The sequence below is a fragment of the Artemia franciscana genome, chromosome 13 (genome assembly GCF_032884065.1).
Source record: "Artemia franciscana chromosome 13, ASM3288406v1, whole genome shotgun sequence".
Classification (NCBI taxonomy): Eukaryota; Metazoa; Arthropoda; class Branchiopoda; order Anostraca; family Artemiidae; genus Artemia; species Artemia franciscana.
This window is the reverse complement of record NC_088875.1, coordinates 42345079-42367438: the sequence shown is the minus strand read 5'-3', so window position 1 is coordinate 42367438 and position 22360 is coordinate 42345079. Positions and strand designations below refer to the sequence as shown.

The following is a 22360-nucleotide window of genomic DNA, read 5'->3' as shown; positions in this document are numbered from 1 at the left end:
TATATATATATATATATATATATATATATATATATATATATATATATATAATATATATATATATATATATATATATATATATATATATATATATATATATATATATATATATATATATATATATATATTCTCGGCCCTTATACTGCGACCGCCTCTACATTCTCGTGCTTAAAACATTTTATAGCCCACAGGTTTTATTTAATCACGATTGGACTTTGCTGAGTTCAACTCTGCCCACTTCAACTAGTCAAATATTTCAGAAGCCTTAACATTTTTGCACGTTTTAAACTAGCAGTTTAATAAACACAGTGAACTATATCTGGCTTTCTATAGGAGAGTGTCATGTAACAAGACAAGACACGAAAGGAGGGCTAGTTTCCCTCCAATCACTTTTGGTTCTTAAAAATGGAAAAAGGAGAACTTTCAACTTCCAATTGAAAGGGTCCTCTCCAAAGTTTCTTCCACGCCTAGTGACTGAAAAAAAAAAAAAAATTATATATAGGAGGCATATGGCTCTTTACCGTTGCCACCGCTAAAGTTTTGACTTTTATACAGTTCATACAGTTTCCAGATAAGTCTTCATAAACCTTCATTTACTTAGGAATTTCAAATAGTACTCATTTTGAATTTTTAATATTCAAAAGGACAAGTAGCTAAAAAATAACAAACAGCTGATGGGAAAAAAATAACAAATTTATTATTATTATCATTGTTTAATATTATTTTATTTATTCATTTATTAAATATAATTATTTACTATTTATTATTATTATTAGTTTGCTTTATTTTATTTTATAAACTTTACTTTATAAACTTTGTATAAAGTGGATTAGTATAACAAAGGAAACTTACTATATTTAATTTATAAACCTTATTTATCATTCTTAAACTTGTTTAAGCTTAAAAAAAATATTTTTAAGGGAATAAAAGAATAGTTTTAAGACTGTAAAGTAAAATTTTTAATGGTGTAAATCTGAAGTGTCTTTAATTGTAGCTTTAATAGTGTTGCTAGTTTTAATAGGTGCTTTCTCTTTGCTTACGAATTTCACATCCCAGGAAATGAAGTTCTAAAGGATATGAAGCTTATCACTACTATCCAGAAACTGATAAAAAAAAACAACAAAAACAATTTTATGCTGAAATAGTTATTCACTGTTAAAACTGAAGTTATTTTAAGTGCTGTTATTTAGCTAGTTAAACATAATTAAAGTTTCGACAGATGGAAATTAAATGCACCGAAAAAAATGAGAGTAAATCAAAGTATCAGTAAACTAAATATTCTAAAATAAATTATAATAAAATAGATATACTAAAATGAATTATGCTGTAATAAACACTTAAAAATATAGGAACTAAATTATTCTAAATAAAAACTAATAATAGCCTACTATGAATAAATAGTTATATACTATACAAATTTAATAGTATTATACTATAGTATTAATTAATACCATACAGTTTATTATACTATTATACTTTAAATTATAAATACTAATAATACTATAAATAAATAATAGTATAAATAAATAATATTAATAATACTAAATAAATAATAAAATATACTAAACAAGTATAAAGTATCAGTAAACTAAACTAAAGTATCAGCAATGACAGTAATGATATTACTCTTTAAAGTGATTAAGTAAATAAATAAAACCCATTTTTTCAAATGAAATGAAATTTTTCCTCTCATTACGGGAACGGGAATTGGATGTTAGTTCTACAGTATTGTAACGAAGAGTAGAACTACAACGCAGAGAACAGGTTGAATAGGGGGAGAGACTCCCTCAAATTTATGAAACTTTATTATGTAAAGTAAATACTCACAAATGATCTCATATATACAAAGCATTTAGTTAAATTATAGCAGGCTGATGGTTGAGGAGGGGGAAGAAGCCTCCTAAAGTTTAGGCTAACTCTGAATATGATTTTTTTTAAGGAAGATAATTTTTTTCACAACTTTTTTTTCAAATGTAAGTGTAGAACGACATTAAACTTAAAACAAACATATACTATCTATTTTGGAGTTCAATAAATATTACCAGTAGGTAACTGCAAGTGTTGGTGTACCCGTTGCCTTTGAAAATATTTGAAATGAATATTCTATTGTTTATTATTAACTAAATAGCAAATGCCAATTAAATAGTAGTATATACAGGGGCGTAACCAGGATTTTTGTTATGGGGGTGCCTTTTTTGGGGATGTACACAAAATAAACTTTAAAAAATGCATCAAAATATTATTTTCATGCATTTTTGTTACGCTTTTATAAGCCGGACAAAATTTGAAGGGTTGGGGGGGGGGGTCAAGCCCCGAAAATCCCTGAATACGGCCTTGAGTACATACAAATTAATAGCAAATTAATAGCAAATACTAAATAAACAAAAAAAAACGGTACTTGTGTATTACACCGACCCCACTCAAGAAGTGAATTAAGGTCAATCATAATTAAAAAAACAAACAAAATCTGATGAAAATATAAAACATTAGTAACAAAATTATGGAAAATACAACAGAGAATTATGGGAAACAGGCCGCCCAGAATGCATTATATTAAATACCTAACCTAACAAGCTCCGTAGTTTACCTCACTCAGGCTAAGCTGACCATTTCCGAGTGGAAACAGTCCGAGTGGAAACAGTATAGGTCAACCTATAACTGGTTGACCTGTATATAACTGGTTAGGAAACCAGTTATATACAGATCAAGAACAACAGTGTGGTAGGTATAATACACAAGTACCTAAAATACTAACGACCATTGGTTCAATCAAATAATTACTGAACAAAATTAAATAGAATAAGGTTTTATTGCAAAATCAAGTGGGTCTTAGCAACTCAAAAATAGAAAAACGTAACATACCTTCAAATAATACAAACCAAAAACACAAATCACAATAACAACAGAACTCACTACGAAGTCGTCATTTTTAAGCTACAACAGCGTAAAATTTTAATAGATAGAGACACACCCATGATCACCATTTTTGGGAAAAAAAGAAATTTTGCATTTTTATTGATGAAACCCAGGGGCGTAGCTCAAGCAATTTTATTGGTGTGACAGATTGGGCTACATCCGGAGAGTCAAGGGGCATGGGCGATATACTATTTTTTTCTCCGAATTATTGGGAGGGGGTAACTATCCCATTGCCCCCCCACCCCACCCCCAAAAAAACCCACTGATACTCAATTTTATGTTTTTATTTCCATTCAAATGTTTTAATTTTCATTCAGAATTCTAGTCGCACCCTTTTCGATCCCTCCGATCCCTCCTTCTCTCGAGATCCTCCGATCCCGATTTCCTCCGATCTCGAGACCCCTCCTTTTTCTTCTTAAATAACGCAAACTTTCTCATGTCAAAAACTTTCGATGGATAAATTTAAAATCAATGATTTTCAATACCAACAATCAATCAATACAAACAATTAATGCAAAAAGAGCTGTACACTAGCTGTCGTTGTTGTGCGTGGCTATGCCGCCACCCATGTCTTTTGTTCCGTCCCCCAAACATGTATATATGTTCGAGTCTGCGCCTGCTTGCCTTCGTGCAGCGATGTACGCAGGAAATCATATTGGAAGGCAATGATTTGGAGTAAGTGCCTTAATAGCGTTAGTTCAAAAAAATTGAGGGGGGGGGGGCAAAGTTCATGTTTCAAGATCTAGAGAGGGGGCAAGCAAGTTTGTTGCTTTTCATTTTTTTTCTTTATAAATGAAAATACCAAAAAAGGTATTTTCGAATGAATAACCCGAACATGTATCTTTCCGGTTCTGCAACTTCTTGCCTTCATGCAGCCATGTACTCGGGAAATCATACTGGAAGGCACCCATTTGGAGAAACACAAAATATTGGCAAATTATGTGAAAAATGTAGGATATAATGGGAAATCGGAGTAATCTTGATGTTCGGTTCACCCTGATTTAATAACATAAAGAAAGATAAGATCAAAAATGGGGTTTGTAAAGGCCAAAAGAAAATACTGAAGAAACGCACAAAGTGAATATTTCTAGAGAACAACCATCTCTCATCTTCAGCGTGAACAAAATTATATAATCAAGCGAAATGCCAAAGAAAAAAATAAAAAATAAACGTGGAAAGTCACCAAACAAATTAGAAACAATGAAAAAACAGCCAAAAAAATTAAAAGATAAATAAAATTCAATAAAAGACCAAAATTATAAGAATTAAAATCAAATATCTAACAATTATGAATTGAGTCATTCGCCAATATCCGCGATTTGCACAAAATCCAAAAAATTCTCAACTGCCATTGGCAAATACTTTAATTAATTTAATTTTCATCTTTTAATTTTTTGGTTGGTTTCTTTTCATTGGTTTCTAATTGATTTTGTTAACTTTGCGTGTTCGTTTTTTATTTTTTATTCTTTATTTTCCTTGATTATATTATTTTGTTCGCCCTGAAGAAGAGAGGCAGTTGTTCTCTCGAAGTATTCGCATTGTGTATTTCTTCAGTATTTTGTTTGGAATTTGAAATCACCATTTTTGATCGTTTTCTTTCTTTATGTTATGGCAGGCCAATCTTGTTTAAGAAATTATCTTCCCTGAGTTGGTGTCTCAGTGGCATAAGTTCAAGAAAATTTAGGGGTAATTTATTTATCGAAATCTGGGGGGGGGGGGGGTAAATTTGTCGTTTTTGTCATTTTTTCTATGAAAATACCAAAAAAGGCATTTTATCGATGAAAATTATCCAAGGTCTGTGTAATAACCTCTGTATCTTAGGTATGTATGACGGGACCTAGTGCGCGATCCTTTTATTAATTTAGTTGTTTTAGTTTAGTGGAAATTCCACTTTAAGTTTTTTTTTCCTCTTTCGGTATTTACAAAGCATTATTTAAAAACCTTAAGTCATTACTCTTTGGGAATTTCAGTGTAAAACGGGATTCATCCGAATCGCGACTTAATTAATAAGATAAAAGTTAATTATATCTTTATGCAAAGGGAAGCTTCTCTCTAAAGTTAGCCCTTTTAATTATTTTGTCGGCACTAAAACAATTTCGATGTATAACCCATCCTTGGCACGCCCAGAAATCCGGTCTGATGGATGGGGGAAGGAAACTCAAAAAGGCACGAATCTTATTTTGAGAGGAGAAACAGCATCGAAAAAACTTAAAGAATTATTCAAACTGTATAGTAAATACAAAACATACAAGGCCGTATCCAAGGGGGTGTGAGGGATTTTGACCCCCCCTCAAAATGCTGATACCACTCGTAAAAACGTAACAAAAATGAATATAAGTAAATTTTTGATGCGTTTTAAAAAATTTCTTTGAAAAGCTCACAAAAAAAAAATCTTGGATACGGCCCTGAAAATACATGCTTTAACAAAACGTAAAACCTTAAGATTTCAGGGGAATGAGCCCTAATGCCATTTCCCCAGTGAATTTACTTAGACTCAAATAATCAGTTTGGTATAAAATAGCATGATCACGATTTGTTCTACCAAAAAAAAAAATCTATGAAACAAAAACAATTTTTTTTATTGCAGAATATACCGTTAAACATCTTTAGTTTTTGTTTGTATGTATAAAATACAGCGTAGTTTATTCTGATAGAAAATATGTTTACACATCATGTTTTATTAAGCCACAATCATCCATATAAGCTGCATATATTGTTATTCCTTACATTTTGTGGAACCTTTGACGCCTACGTGGAGTCGATTTATTTCGTTTCCGAGACTGTTTTTACATTGATGGGGAAAGGTAAAATAAAACCATATTCAGTATTCAAGTGAAATACGTTTTCGAAGCATCCAACATCCTATCCGAATAAAGGTGAAACTAGAAATTTTTTAGTTTTCTCCATGAACTAAGTTCATGGAGCAAACTAACCCGTCGCGTCTTTTCTTACCCGCCGCGTGTTGCTGCGATCTCAAAAGAAAGAAAATTCAAAGAAAATTCCCCCCCCTCCCTGGAAAATTTCTTCCGGGAAACTCTCTGTGGAAAATTCTCCTCTGCAGAAAACTCCCCCTCACGAGAAGTTCCCCTCCTAGAAAGTTATCCACAGAAAGTTCTCCCCTGTGGAAAATTTCCCCTCGAATTAATAACTATCGTATTTTTAGACTTAAAAGTATTTGAAAATTTCCCCCAAAAATTCTTCCCGTGGGCAGTTTTCGCCCAAGAAATACGTTCTTGTGGGGAATTCCATCCGGAGGAAAACTCCTCTATGGAACATTTTCCTCGCGTAAAGTCCCCCTTGCCCTGGAAAATTTTTCCCCAGAAAATGCTAGCTTCTCGAATGGAAAATTCCTCCCTGACAATTCCCCTCCCCCTAACTCTCCGTAAAAAGTTTCTGCTTACGCAGAATTATACTCGTATTTAAATTTTTTTTTAAATATATGAAATATTAGGTTAAAATTACTAACTTACCCATTGGGCATTGTTGGATAATTTACATCCATAAAATGTGAATAATGTAAACGAAAGTAACTGTCAAGTATCTGTGCTCAAGGGTTTCTTATATCCGTCAGCCCAAAAAGTACTAAGAGTGTCCTGAGAGTAGTGGGGAGGGGGAGCAAAAATGTGTATACCTATACATACAAAAAGAGTGTGCTCAACAACTTCCTAAAGTTTCTTGGCGATCGGATGAACAGTCTTGTAATACATAGAGGACACACGCAAATCCAGAGGGGGGGGGGGGGTTCTGGGGGGCTTTAAACCCCCTCGAAATGTTTGTCCGACTCGTAAAAACGTAACAAAAATGAATGTAAAGAATCTTTTATTTGTTTTGAATTTTTTTTTGTTAACCCCCTTCAAAAAAAACCCTTTTGTAGGCCTACTCCCCCCCCCAAAAAAAAATCAAGAATACGTCCCTGGACACACGCAAACACACAGACATACATTTGACTTTATTTACATAGACTATCCGAGGCTAATCACCAGTTATTAACCCATCATTAAACGGTATCAGACCCCTTACGCTGATGTTATAATGTTATTATGGAAAAATGTATGGATGATTATCAAGGCTTTTACTTCGGCAAATCCTCGAAAAGAAAGTCAGAGCAAGGAACTCTGACATCTCAGAAAGTGAATTGCCAGTTGAAGGAATGATTGAAGTCAAATTGTATTCAGGGTTGTCAGTAGACAGAGCTTGGAGTTTTCCTAGGGCTATCCGGGGGTTTCCGGAACCTTGTGAAAATATTAATTCATATTAGGGACACATAGTTAAAATATTCATTATTTGAGTAGAATAGGTCCAGTTTTTGACGTTTCTGAAGCTCTGACATTCCATGTGAATATATTTGACACCTGTCATCAAGGCCGTAACAGGAGGGGGGCTAGGGAGTGTAAACTCCTCCCTCGAGTTGTTTGTCTGACTCGTAAAAACATAACAAAAATAAATACAAAACAAATCTTTGATGTGTTTTTTTGAAGTTTTTTGTAAACCCCCTAGTCGAAAAAAAATCCTTTTGTTACCCCCACCCACCCCAGAAAAATTCCTGGATACAGCCCTGCCTGTCATTATTTAGTTTGCTTTTCTAATTCTCATCTGTTTACTAGCCAAAACTAAATTGGTGCCAAGCCTTATAAAACACCCCTTATGGGGTGTTTAGTTTGCTTTTTTAATTCTCATCTGTTTACTAGCCAAAACTAAATTGCCGCCAAGCCTTATAAAACACCCCTTATGCCTGTGACACAGGATTGCTTATAGAAATCTGTTTGGATAATTGTTTTGAATTTTTTCTAGGTAAATGCTCCAAAAGAAAGTCTAGAGCGGAAGAACTCTGACTTCTCAGAAAGTGATCGTGACTACCGTCGAGAAATGGTAACTAAAAAGCCAACCGACTTTCAGAAATGTGGTAACAAGTGGGACTCATTGACACTGAACAGACTAGAAGCGAAAAATAAAAAGAACCGTGATAAGCAGAACACAAAGAATGATGAACGATCTGAAACCCTGAGACGTAGACGTATGCACTCCAGCACCGACGTTGTTGACAATGGTAGATCTGACAATCATCCACAACAGTTGAGTGAACCTGTAAAACTGCGTGAACCTTTGAAAGGAAACAGAAAGACGGTTAGATACTTTGGGGATACAGACTTAGAGTCAGAGAAAAATGCTGTTCCCTACAAATCAGTGCTGAAACAGGAACCCAGTGTTAGAAGAACGGCGAGCAGTATCTCAACTTCCAAGATAGGGAAGATGGATTACTTGAAACCACCGGAGTTAGGCCAACATTCATTGTCAAGCTCATTAAATAATTCAGAAAGTGAGGGTGGAGAAGGCGGTAAGTTAATATTTCTTAATAACTCCTGAAAAAAGATTGGGGGAAGTGAGTAAATATTCTGGGCACAAAGGTCTTAAATAAAAACAAAACACGCCACTGTGAAGAAACGTTCATTGTTGTTTCAAATATTATAAAATTTTACCATTAGTATTTTAATAAGCAGAATCTTATTAAATATTCATTTATTTTTTTGTCATATATTTATAATATTTATAAATATCTTAATATTTTGTAAGCAGCATATTATAGCTAGCATTTAATATACAGTATTTTGATAACATTTTAATGTTTCGGCATGTTAATATGTTTTAATTCAAAGTTGCCGAGAACCAATTAGGGCTAGTGAGTCAATGTTTTGTGCCAAAAGTTTAGAAGAGCTAAAAGAAGAAAAAGAAAAATGTGTTTAAAGTTCTTTTTTTATATATTTCATAAGAGCTATTTATTCTAATTAAACCCTTTGTGATTCAGGGATCATTTTTAAAGAACTGGAACAAAATTTAAGCGTAAAGAGCGAGGGATTGACGAAAGGGGCGAATCCACTTGTATACGTAAGAATTTCTGTTCGTTTTAAGTTTTAATGTTGCTCCTTACTTTCATTTGAAAAAACATTGTTTTTTTTTGTTTAAATTTTAAGCGTCGATTCTAGTCTCTGCACGTATCCGGAGGAGTTTTGCTACCGTAGATCTCAAAACGAAGTCTCAGCTACAGTTCTGTTTTGGTACAGTAATTCGTGGTACAGTAAGATTTTCCGTAGATAAAATTTATTTGGCCCATAACTAGACACTATCAGGATTAATAAAAAAAAAAACTGGTTTAAACTGTAGTGCGCAACAATACATTACATCCTTGCATATACTTCAGTGTTTTGAAATTTTATGCACGGAATATTGCTAATACCATCTTTTAAGAAAATTAAATTAAAAAAAAGTTTTTTAACTGAAAGTAAGGAGCGACATTAAAACTTAAAACGAATAGAAATGACTCCGTATATGAAAGGGGCTGTTCCCTCCTCAACGCCCCGCTCCCGCTCTTTACGCTAAAGTTTGACTCTTTCTCTTAACTCTGCTTTTTAAAACAGTAAAAACTAGGAACTAGAAACTTCTACCAGTTTTAAAACTTGAAACTTCTACAATAGGGTTCTCTGATACGCTGAATCTGATGGTGTGATTTTCTTTAAGATTGTATGGCTTTAAGGGGGTTTTTCCCCCTATTTTCTAAAATTTGGCAAATTTTCTCAGGCTCGTAACTTTTGATGGGCAAGACTAATCTTGATGAAACTTATATATTTAAAATCAGCATTGAAACACGATTCTTTTGATGTAAATATTGGTATCAAAATTCAATTTTTTAGAGTTTCGGTTACTATTGAGCCGGGTCGCTCCCGGCTCCCGGCTTGAAATGGAAACTTATTCAAGGTACTTTTATGAGCTCGAGTCCTATCAAGTCACATCTTCCCTATTTCCGTGCCTTGGAAATCGGGAAGAAAAGGTGATCCGAACTTGAAAATAATTAATATGATTTTAATGTGGGTCATAGGTAAATGCTGGGTAGTTACATTGACCCTGTGACAACTTAAAACCACGTAGTTTCTACTTTAGTGCATTTTAATATTTAACAAAATGTATTATGAAAAAGACATCAATGTCAAGTTTATCAATTTTGTATGAAGTATATTGGGCCATTTTGACTACCGTATTTATACCCTTCAATCCTTGGATGAAGGTTAAAAAACATATTAAAAAGACACTTTAACTTCCATACAACTCTTCTAGAAGAATGTAACAAGGCAATTAGCAAACAAGTTCTTGATTCCTTATACAATAAGCCATTAGAAAAAACAGCATTAAGATACTACCGAAAATGGTATAAAGATTGATAAGTAGATTCATACCAATTCGGCTTTGTGTCCTTGGAACTCCTTCTATGGTTGCAGATATGAAGAGCGACGAAATTAATGAATCGAAAAATATTTTAGACAAACTAGTAGATGCACAACTTAATTATAGGTATCCGATGGCTTATGCAAAAAGTTGCTTCATGGGTATCAAGGGTACGAAAATTACACAATTCGACATAAAGTAAATAAGAAAAAACTGAGTATTTACTCAGGGGGAGGAAGCATTCTTACCCAACTGTCTCCCTGCTCGAAATCTAAAAATTGTTTCTGGTACTTGTCTGTTATAGTGACCACATTAATGCTCTTTCTGTTGTAAAACTGTTGGCTTAGCATGAGCGAGATAAACTACTATACAAGTATATTTTAATTAAATATTTAATATATAAACTTGGCTAGGTTAGGTATTTAATATAATGCGTTCTGGGTGGCCTGCTTTCCATAATTTTCTTTTCTAGTTTCCATAATTTTGTAACTAAAGTATTATATTTTCATCATATTTCGCTATATTTCCTTATGATTAGCCTAACTTCACTTCTTGAGTGTGGTTGATATAATACATAAGTACCTTGTCTCTTATCATATGGTTTGTCTTTATCTTATATCAACTCATATATTTTCCATTTGCCACCCTTCAATAGAATGCTGGTCCTCTGAATTAAGTTTCAGCGTATATCAACCAGTTCGTAGAAACGAACTGTAAGTAAGGAGCTCAACCATTAAGTTTCTTTGGTATGGGACCAGAAAATGCTAAAAATTACAAATAAGCCTTAATTTTGCGCCTTTTTCCAGAGAATAATCCCTTTTTGACACATTTTGACATATTTTGGTTTTTGAAGCATACATGACCTACAAACCTTCACTAAATGTTATCCATTATTTATATATTTTGAAGCAGCCGAATTCGAAATAATTATCTATCTATTTCTGAACTTCAGTGCAAAATGAGCTCAAATCTTTGAAGAAGATTTATAAAGATCAATCTTAAATATTTTTAGCTTTAATAACAAAAGATTTAATAATGCTTTAAAAATTTTAACATAATAGGGATTTAAATTGTAATAATAATAAATAATGGTGATAATAAATAAAAATGAATGAAATAATTTTAAAATAATAATAAAACTTTATTAATTCCTAAATAATAAGAATATTTATTATTTAATAAATCAATTTGGTTTATCATTATGTTTTTTTATAAATCAATGTTTATTGTTATTTAAATAAATCGCTTTTAGATAAGAATAAGAGATCTTTGATGATAAAAGCTCAATTAATAAAGTTCCATCAAAATTGGTAAAGCTTAAATCTTCGAGATTTATCAAAATTGACAATAGCTGAAGCTATTCGTGCTTTCAACAATTATTCAACAGGGAGGGGTACTGGGGCCTACCCTCTGAAATTCCAAGCTTTCTCCAATATTCTGCATTTCTTTCTATTAATTTTTTTTTTGTGAAATTTAGCGATTTATCGTGAATAGCATCTTGGCTATGTAAGAATCAAAACTACACATGGCCATTAGATAATCCACAGAAGTATAGGTATTCTATTTGATGGTTTATACACAACATTGCTTCTTTCGTACCAGAGATACAAAGATTTCAGCATTCGACATGCCTTGACTGACTAAAAACAACTAAGTTCACAGCAGGGGGAAGGATTGTTCTTACCCAACCCTCTAACTCCCTAAAACCTCAAGATTGCCACTTATTCCACAGTTTTCTATATCTAAAAAATTCATATTTTTTCATATGCCTCTTCTCTTTCGCTTTACTCATATGCATTCTCTTTCCTAGGAATACTCCTTCAAACAAAATAAATTTGAATGTACTTGCCGATAGAACTGTTAACAAAATCCCTATGAGATGGGCCAGAGGAGCTTTGGCTTCATTTGGGAGAAGGACGTTTTCTCCTTGAGATTTTCCTCCGTAGGTTTTAAAAATACCTTTTTTAGGTATTTTCATTGAAAGACACTTTTATGGTAGCCTGTTTGTTATTGAAAAGTTGAAAAAACATCAAAATTGTCTCTCCTCTATAGATTTAAAAATCCATGGGGGGGGGGAATGCCAGCCCATTCATAGCTGACTTGTTTTTAAGTCAACTAGAATATAAATATATGATGGATAAGAATAATCCAAATAATTTAAAACATGATTTGTCAAATAATAAAAGATATTTAGATGATATTTTGGTCTTAAATTGTAAGGATTTCATTGATATTTCTAAAAATATATATCCATCAGAGCTTACTCTTGAACCTAGTCATGGCGCTGGTCATGAAGATCATTTCTTAGATTTAAATATTAATATTTTTGATAATAATAAATTAAGTTTTAAAATGTATAATAAAACGGATGATTTCGATTTTGAAGTGATTAGTTTCCCATTCCCTGAAAGTAATATACACTCAAACATCACATATTCGGCGTTTTTCTCACAGTTACTTCGTCATGCAAGGATTTGTAGTAATTATATTGATTTTAAAAATAGATGTAAAATCTTAAGCCAAAAATTGATATCAAGAGGTTTTTCTGCAAATAAATTAACTTGGCAATTTAAAAAATTTAGTTTTCATTATAACAAACTTTTAAATAAATATCAAAAGAATTATCTGGAAATACTTAAAGAAATTTTCAACTAATTTCGGAGGTTCGAGAAATGATGATGCAGCGCCATTTATTTTGAATTGTGTTTCTAATAGAGCGGATTTTTTTAAAAAAAAATAGCCACATGGTAAAGATGAATTCTATAATTGTTTAGTTCATTCAGGTTTTTTGCAATGTGTTAATATTTGTGATTTGGTAAAATTTATCATATTTAGTTTACCTATTGTTGCTAAAAAGAGGGATATATTAACAGGATAAGCTTATTTTGGTGTTACTTGGTTGTTTTAGATTTGCTGTTTTTTTTTCATAGGCATGTATTTTGGGGGTGATACCTGACACGGGGATGCCATGGATATTCTGTGGTAGCCACAACAGTTGACTGGGTAGAGAATTTAATGTGGCGAAACCCTATAGGCAAGTGTATTCTCCTGATGAGCCCTTGTGTTGGGTTGTTGCCTCTGAATTATTGGTATTGACGACATGACTGCCTGTCCATGGATTATTCTTTATGTTTGATTGTGTATGGCTATGCTGTTTGACCTATGTGATTGTATGGATGAGTAGGGTTAAGGCCTCATTCAAGTGCTGGTCCATATTAATCACTAATTTAGGAAAACAGTCTTCCTTTTCTCCTTCTGTCTCTTTTTTTTATGTGTTTGTGCTGTTACATTGGTGATTTCTCTTTTCATAGTATATATATATATATATATATATATATATGTATATATATATATATATATATATATATACATATATATATATATATATATATATATATATATATATATATATATATATATATATATATATATATATATGTATCCTCCTATTTAGTCTACCGAAGAGGCTAGGCACTTGAATTCAAGAATATCGTTCATGGGTGACTATTCTAATAAAATTGGAGGGTCTTGAGCTGATATACCGCACAGTATGACTTTTGTCTTCGAGGAGCTTATCTTCTGGCTGACCAGAGAGGATTCTTCAGCTACCTTCGATAGCGTGGATTGGGTTTCCGAACGAGATTCAGCTAATAAGCAAATATCGCCAGCGTAGTCCAGATTGGTGATCACAAAGTTGGGACTTACTTCAACGCCTGTAAAGGTCACCATTGCTCTGGTCTTAATACAGTCGATTACGGAATTAAATAAGACGGGAGAAAATATACATTCCTTTCGGACACCAAACTCAATTTGGAACATTGAGGAGAGGTCCCCACTAATCTGAGTTTGGGATCGCGTATGCTTCTAGTATGCTTGGATAAATCTGACTGTCTTGCCTAGAACTCCATCCTCTGTTGTGGTCTTTCAGATTCTATCCTTTAGAACAGAATCAAAAGCTGTAATAAAATCTATGAATAGAGAAACTGTTGGTTTCTGGTGTTTTGCCCTCTATTCAAGGGTTTGTCTTAAGACGAATAGTTGGTCGATTGTTCCCATGCTTGGGTGGACTCTCGCTTGATTGAGCCTTGTGTTCACGTTGCGCTGGATACGATAACGATTATGTAGCACTGTGCTGCCAATTTTTTTTGCAGCAGTTCAGATGGGAGATCCCGCGATAATTACTGCATTTTATCTTTAGTCCTTTTTGAAGACCGGAAGGATGATAGAGTCTCCCAAATCATGTAAAGCCATCTCTTCTTCCCATATATGACATGTTTGCTTGTGCAGCCTGCTGACAAGTGCTGTCCCTCCATGCTTGTAAAGTTCAGCCGGAATAGTATCAGGACCAGGGGCTTTATTTCTTTTTAGGCAATTGGTTGCTTGTCAGGCTTCATTTAACATTCGGGGAGCCACGTTCATGTTCTTGTAAATACTGCTGGGTGAGTTGGGATTCTTCAGGTCATCAGGGCTGTGACTTGGATTGTGGCAACGCTGTTTATGATCTATTTCTGTGGAGAGTAGGTTCTGGTCAAATAGTTTTCAAATAGGCAAATACTCAAATCAAATAGTCAAAGGGCTCCTTCTAGCGATTTATTATTTGGGAATGATTTGAGAGTAACTTGCCGTTTTCATCTTCGACGAACGTATTAATAGGCTTATGTGATTTACCCCTGACTGTTTTTAGGAGCTGATACATCTCCCCGGTGCCAGATCTGGAGGTAGCAGCTTCCATATCCTCAACAATTCTTAGCCGTCTGGTGGCATTTTCTTCTCAGGAGCTTGAACAACTCTGATTTTCTCTCTGATATTTGTTGACTGTGCTCAGTCAGCTGAACTGTGCGTGTTGACATCCATTTTTTGGATAGTCTTTTGCGGTATACTATAGTAGCTTTTGCAGTCTCGTGGATTGTGTTGCGCATGGTCAGCCACTCTTCATCCAAACTTTGGGTTTGCTCGTCGGTCTCTTGCGCTTTGAGAGCTTCAAAATGATTATACATCTCTAAGCAGAATGCCTTTCGTATATTAGGACCATCGAAGCGATTGGTGTCAAATCTTTGTAGAGGTTTCCTCGTGGGGCGTGCTGCTAGTCGCAACTTTACATCTAAATTGATTAGAAGATGATCAGATCAATTTTTTGAGCCAGTATCTGCTCCAATGTAAGATCACTATTCGTAGCCATTGATTTCCAACGGTAGGTCATGAGGATGTAATCAATCTGGCTTTCCGCTCTACCATCTCGTGAATGTCATATGGCGCTATGGCAGGGCTTGTGTTTGAATAAGGTACTGGTAATGACCAAATCATTTGTCATGGTAAAGTGAAGAAGTCTTGATCCTCTGCTACTTCTAGCTCCAAGACTGAAATGGCCAATGACAGACTCAGCATTGTATACTTTTCCCCCGATTCTGGCGTTAAAGTCACCTTCAAGAAAAATGAGGTCTTGTTTCTGGACCTTCTTAAGTATACAAGTTAGAAGTTGGTAAAAAAAAGATCTGCTTCGCTCTCCAGGGCATCTCTGGTTAGAGTATAAACTGCAAGAACTGATATGTTAAATAGGTGGTCTATGAATCTCCCTCTTGCTACTCTATGTGAGATAGCTTCTCACTGCAGAAGTGACCTCGATGCGAGGGGGTTTAATATCATGTCCACTCCACCATACGCAGATCAATTAAGGGATCCGGAGTTGAAAAAGGAGAAAAAAGACTCGTCTTCAGGAGTTCTAATCTCTGAGCCTTGCACATGCCGTTGATTCAAGTTTCTGAACAGCATTTGACGTCCACGTTGTACCGCAATAATCCCCAGTTATAAACGACTGGGTCGCCAGGTATTTCATCGAACAGACATTCCAGCACCCTCCACTGAGGAGTTGTATATTCCGAAAGAGTATCTCAGCTTGCCAATTTTCCGGAGAAGGCGCTCATGAAACCTTCAACACATCGCTTGCCGGGGATAATATTGCATGGGCTTGCCAATTTTTTGAAGAAGGCGCCGCTGAAACATTCAACGCATCTCTTGCCGGGAATTCCGTAGTATGGGTTGAACTCTTTACATTGTTGTATTTGGATGTTTCGTGGAAATCCATTTAACCATGCTGGTCTCCACTTCCTGGTGGCACCTTCTGCGGTTTGGCCTAGTAAGAATAGCAATTCCGGCTGTTTCTGCCTAATTACCACGATGAGGATACCACAGTAGGATTTCTCCTATGTTTAACTAGAGACGGAAGACTAGATTAACCTGGTATATATATATATATATATATATATATATATATATATATATATATATATATATATATATATATATATATTATATATATATATTTCACTGTCACAGCTTACATTTCAGTGTCCTTAGTACCTTAACTCATTTATATCAAAGTGTGAAGATATTGACCGAAATGACTCCGCAGATATAACTCTATAATCTTTTGTGGTTATGTTTCAAAACAAATATGAGGTAGATTGTGGGAAAAATATAGTCATTAAAGCAAGTATTTATACCTTTTAAAGCCTAGTTAAAAAGCCTACTGCCCATTGATCCTTTATTAACGCAATAAATAGTGGTAAACAACATGATAATCCAAAAGCTGTTTTGTGACATTTCCCGTCAAACTGAGATTTACGATCCTCCTCCTTGAGCTGAGGAAGTTTAGCAAACTTAGAAAAGATTTTTCCCTTAATCTTGTTTGTTTTTCACTAAGTTTCTGCTGTTCTCGATACTTATCCATTAAATAGAACACACTCAAGAATTTTCATATTTAAGATCTGAGAAAACCAGTTTAGCTTCTGTATTCGGAGACAGTTAACTCAGACTCAGTGGAAAAACTACGTTGTAGGTATATTTTAATTAAATATTTAATAGATATAGTAGGTATTTTGGTCAGGTTAGGTATTTAATATAATACGTTCTGGGCGGATAGCTTTCCATAATTCTCTGTTGTAGTTTCCATAATTTTGTTACTAAAGTATTATAGTTTCATTGCATTTTGGTAGATTTAATTAGGATTAATCTAGCTTCACTTCTTGGTTGTGTTCTCGATAATGGGCAAGTACCCTGTTCCTAAAATGTGTTTTACCGTCTTTTCTCACTTGTAAAAATGTTCGAAATTGGTGCTTTTGATTTGGAAATCATATTTGTATCAAACAGTTTGTGGCTCAATAGTTACGGAAACTCTAAAAATGGGATTTTCATACCAATAGATAAATCAAAGAATCGGATTTTTATGCTGATTTCAAATATACAAGTTCAATTAAGCGTAGTCTTACCCACCAAAGGTTACAAGCCTGAAAAAGTTTGCCTTATTTCCAAATAAATAGGGAAACACCCGTAAAAGTCATAGAACTTAATGAAATCACACCATCAGATTCAGCGTATTAGAGAACCCTATTGTAGAGTTCTCTGGCTTCTATCTGCAAATGTGGAATTATGCATTTTTTGCAAGGAGAAAGATTACGAATTTTTGTTGTTGTTTTTTTCCCAGGGGTGATCGTATCGACCCTATGGTCCTAGAATATTGTGAGAGGTCTCATTCAAACCGAAATTAAAAGTCCTAGTAGCATTTTAAGTGACCAGGAATATTAGAGGGCAACTAGGCCCTCCACCTCTTTTTGCCCAAAATCATCCGATTAAAATTTTGAGATAGTCATTTTGTTCATCATAGTTGAAAAGCCCAATAACTATATCTGTATAAATAACATGCCCCCCTCCTCCATAGAGGGGAAAGTTATAAAAATTGCCCATTGCTTACTTATAGTGTTGGTTATTGGGAAGCATGCATACATATTAGGGTGGGAAGACGAGTTTTCTGCTGGGGTGTCTTACACGGGGGAAATTTTCATGAGGAGGGAAGTTTCTGGGGAGTGAACTTGTCAAAGGAAATTACACACTGTGGTAATTTGCCAGAATTCCTATACAAAATTCTTTTTATATTTCTTGCTTTCTCTTTTCCGTCTCCATCTTACGCATGGAGTTGTTAAGGATAATTGCCTCGGTTTGTCTACTCTAGAGGATATATCCGTTGGGAGGACATTTCTCCGTGGAGGCGGGGCCAGATTTCCTGGGATTATTTAAAACGATCAGAAATCAAATAAAAAAAACAAGTTATTTCAACTGAAAGTGAGAAGCCACATTAATACTTAAGACGAACAGAAATTATCAAACAATTCGTGGTAACGAACTGTAGTAAGGAGCGACCCGGCTCAATAGTACCCGAAACTCCAAAAAATGGAATTTTGATACCTATAGTTAGATCAAAAGAACTGCATTTGAATGCTGATTTGAAATATATAAGTTTCATCAAGTTTAGTCTTACCCATCAAAAGTTACGAGCCTGAGAAAATTTGCCTTATTTTAGAAAACAGGTGGAAACACCCACTAAAATTCATGGAATCTTAAACGAAAATCACACCATCAGATTCAGCGTATCAGAGAACCCTACTGTAGAAGTTTCAAGCTCCAGGTTTCAAGTATTTTTTGCCAGAAGACAGATCACGGATGCGTGTTTGTTTGTTTGTTTATTTTTTGTTTATTTTTTTCTCAGGGGTGATCGTAACGACCCAGTGGTCCTAGAATGTCGCGAGAGCGCTCATTCTAACGGAAATTAAAAGTTCTAGCGCCATTTTTAAGTGACCAAAAAATCGGAGGGCACCTTGGCCCCCTCCCACGCTCATTTTTCTCGAAGTCACCGGATCAAAATTTTAAGATAGCCATTCTGTTCACCGTGGTTGAAAACTTGATAACTATTTCTTTAGGGACGACCTAATCCCCCACAGTCCTCGGGGGAGGGGCTGCAAGTTACAAACTTTGACCATTGTTTACATATAATAATGGTTATTATGAAGTAAGCAGACATTTTCAGGGGGACTTTGTCGCGTTGGGGTGGGGGTTGGTTGGGGGGAAGGGATTATGTGGGAGGATCTTTCCTTGGAGGGATTCATCGTGAGGGAAGAGAATTTTCATGAAGGGAGCGCAGGATTTTCTAGCATTATTAAAAAAAATGAGAAAATAAATATTTTTTTTCAACTGGAAGTAATGCAGCATTAAAACTTAAAACGAACATAAAATATTACGTATATAAGGGGGTTCGTCTCCTCCACAATACCTTGCTCTTTACGCTAAAGCATCTTTAGTAATTTCAACTATTTATTTTACGGCCTTAGTGTAAAGAGCAAGGTATTGACGAGGGGGCAGAACCCCTAATATACGGAATAACAGTACACAAATATAGACCTTCGTTACGTAAGCTAATTCGTAAGGTACGTATGTTTATTACTAACAATAACGTTCTTTAAAAAATCTAGTTGCACTTTGAACCTGCACCTTAAACCAAACTTTAAACTGTACCTAAAAACTGGAAGGCTAAAGACTAGGCCTCATCCCCCACCCCATTTTTTTTTATCAAAATCTTCCAATCAAAACCACGAGAATGCCATTTAGCAAAAAACAAATTAATATGGAAATTTTGTTTTAATTGTTCATGTACGGTGAGCCAAAATAAAAATATGCATTAATTCAAATACGTTCAGACGTTAAATGAAAAAGAATTATTCCGTATATAAAAGAGGTTGTCCCCTCCTTAATGCCTCGCTCTTTACGCTATTTTTTTTATTGTTTTATTGTTTTGAGAAAGAGTCAAGCTTTAGCGTAAAGAGCAGGGCGTAGAGAAGGGACTACCCTTTTCATAAACGGAATAATTGCTGTTCATTTTAAGTTTTAATGCCGCTCCTTACTTGCAGTTGAGAAAACTAGTTTTTTTTTTACTTAATTACGTGTATTCAGGGGGTTGTATCCTCCTCAACGCTTCTCTCTTTAGTTTAAAGTTTGAATTTTGTCCCAATTCTTTAAGAACGACTTCTGAAATACTATGTTTTTTTTTCATTGGAATAATAAGAAGTTTTTTCAAAGGTACTAAAAAAAATAGCGTAAAGTGCGAGGTGTTGAGGAGGAGGCAGCCCTCTTCATATACATAATAATTTCTGTTCAATATAAATTTTCATGTGTCCCTTTACTTTCAGTTGAAAAAAACTAGTTTGTTTTTTTATTTAATATCTGAGAAGCATAAAACTTTCCTTGTAAAAACTACTGCTCTTTAATTTATAGTATCAAAATTGTTTTTGAAAAAATGTCCTTCCGAAAGGAAACGAAAATTGTTAACCAACATTGTTAGAAAGTTTCTCCAACAGTTGGATAGCTGGTGGGAAAAAACAGTTGAAGGATTAAAAGGACAGTCCCCAAAATTTAAGAAATGTTTGAAGTCACGTTTTTTTAATATTACGTTTTTTGAATTTCTTGCCCAAATAACGTTTCTTAAAATTTCTATATATATATATATATATATATATATATATATATATATATATATATATATATATATATATATATATATATATATATATATATATATAATATATATATATCTATATATATATATCTATCTATATATATACATCTATATATATATATATATATATATATATATATATATATATATATATATATATATATATATATATATATATATATATATATATATATATATATATATATATATAAGAACCGCATATATTTGTTAAATAAAAGAACCGCACCCAAGAAACGAAGTTAGGTTAATCCTAATGAAATACAACCTTCATATAACCTTTAGTTTACATAATAGTAAAATTTAGGCCATATATTTGCACATTCTGGGGTTGAGCTAAACTATTTGGACAGCGCCCCTAATCTAACCCCAATCCCCTTTTGTGCAAATATATAACCCAAACTGTACAATTTCAATGCATTCTATCACCCGTGACTTGTCTTTGTGGCCATGAAACCGATTTTCTGAGATCTAACATAAGTGTAATTTTTGAGTGTGTTTTGTTTTATTTACTTACTATACCGATATTTATTTACTATACAATACCGATATTTACCGACATTACCGATACCGATATTTACATATACCGATATTTCTTTACTATACAATCCCCTTTGTTCACTAATTACATCCGTTGTAAAAGTGGCGCTGAATAAAAGGAACGTGAAAACAATACTAATGCTCTCCATAAGAATCTTTTTGAGGATTAAAACATAGTCAATCAGGCATAGGCCTACCATAAAATTTTAAATTACCTATTTGTGAATGGGAGATAGGAATCCATAACTCGGGCTATTATGTCTAATTGTCCAGAACTGATTGTGAAAAAACAGGATGGAAGAGATTTATAGTCCCTACAAGTGTTTGGCTGTTTTTTCGTCCATATAGGCGTTTCCTCCTCCGATTGTCATATTCCTTTGATATATTAGCATCATTAGATAGTAAGTGATTGCAAAACATAGCTATGGTAATCCAAAAGCTGTTATGTTACACAAAATAGATTTTATGTTTGAGCAGATACAATCGAGAAGAAATTGTTTGGGATTTTCGATTATAATTAACGGATAGCTAGCAAACAGTTCGTGGTAACGAACCGTAGTAAGGAGCGACCCGGCTCAATTGTAAACGAACCTCTAAAAAACCAAATTTTAATACTTATAGATACATCAAAAGAATTGGATTTTTATGCTGCTTTTAAATATATAGCCTAAGTTTTATCAAATTTAGTCTTATCCACCAAAAGTTACGAGCCTGAGGATATTACCATATTTTGGAAAATAGGAGGATACACTCCCTAAAAGTCATAGAATCTTAACGAAAACCACACCATGGTATTCAGCTTATCAGAGAACCATACTGTAGAAGTTACAAGCTCCTATCTACAAAAATGTGGAACTAGAATGTCGCGAGAGGGCTCATTCTAACGGAAAATAAATTTTCTAGTATCCTTTTTAATTGACCAAAAAACTCTTCAAACAATTCAAATTGTAGCGTAAAGAGCGTGGCGTTGAGGAGGGAATAGCCCCTTTCATACACTGAGTAATTTCTGCTCGTTTTAAGTTTTAATGCCGCTCCTTACTTTCAGTTTAAAAAGCTTGTTTTTTTTATTTAATTTCTTCAAAGATGGGTTTTTACCAACCGTAGGTAGGAAAAATGCAATTTTGATTTTGGAAGCACCATGTGCCAACTATTTATGTAGCTAAGAAAAGGGTTAATACCCCTATCAAAAATAAACCTTTTCTTAGGGGTATTTAAAAAAAATTAAAGCTTCTAATTACCTCGATAACTAATAAGATGTAGAAAAAGTATGTCGAACCAATTGATTGAATGCATCCTGTTTATTAGAGTGACTTCAATGGATTTGTTTGTGAA

At 33.9% G+C, this 22360-nt stretch overlaps 1 protein-coding gene across 4 annotated transcripts in view; it reads left to right on the top strand.

Moving 5' to 3' along the window:
* LOC136034957 (uncharacterized) overlaps positions 1-22360 on the top strand; it is a 147051-nt gene that overhangs the window by 57178 nt on the left and 67513 nt on the right. For all 4 annotated transcript variants that reach the window (XM_065716505.1, XM_065716503.1, XM_065716504.1 and 1 more), the window contains one exon: positions 7708-8251. In XM_065716505.1, the coding sequence (XP_065572577.1) occupies positions 7708-8251 (544 nt within the window). The remainder of the gene's footprint in view (positions 1-7707; positions 8252-22360) is intronic.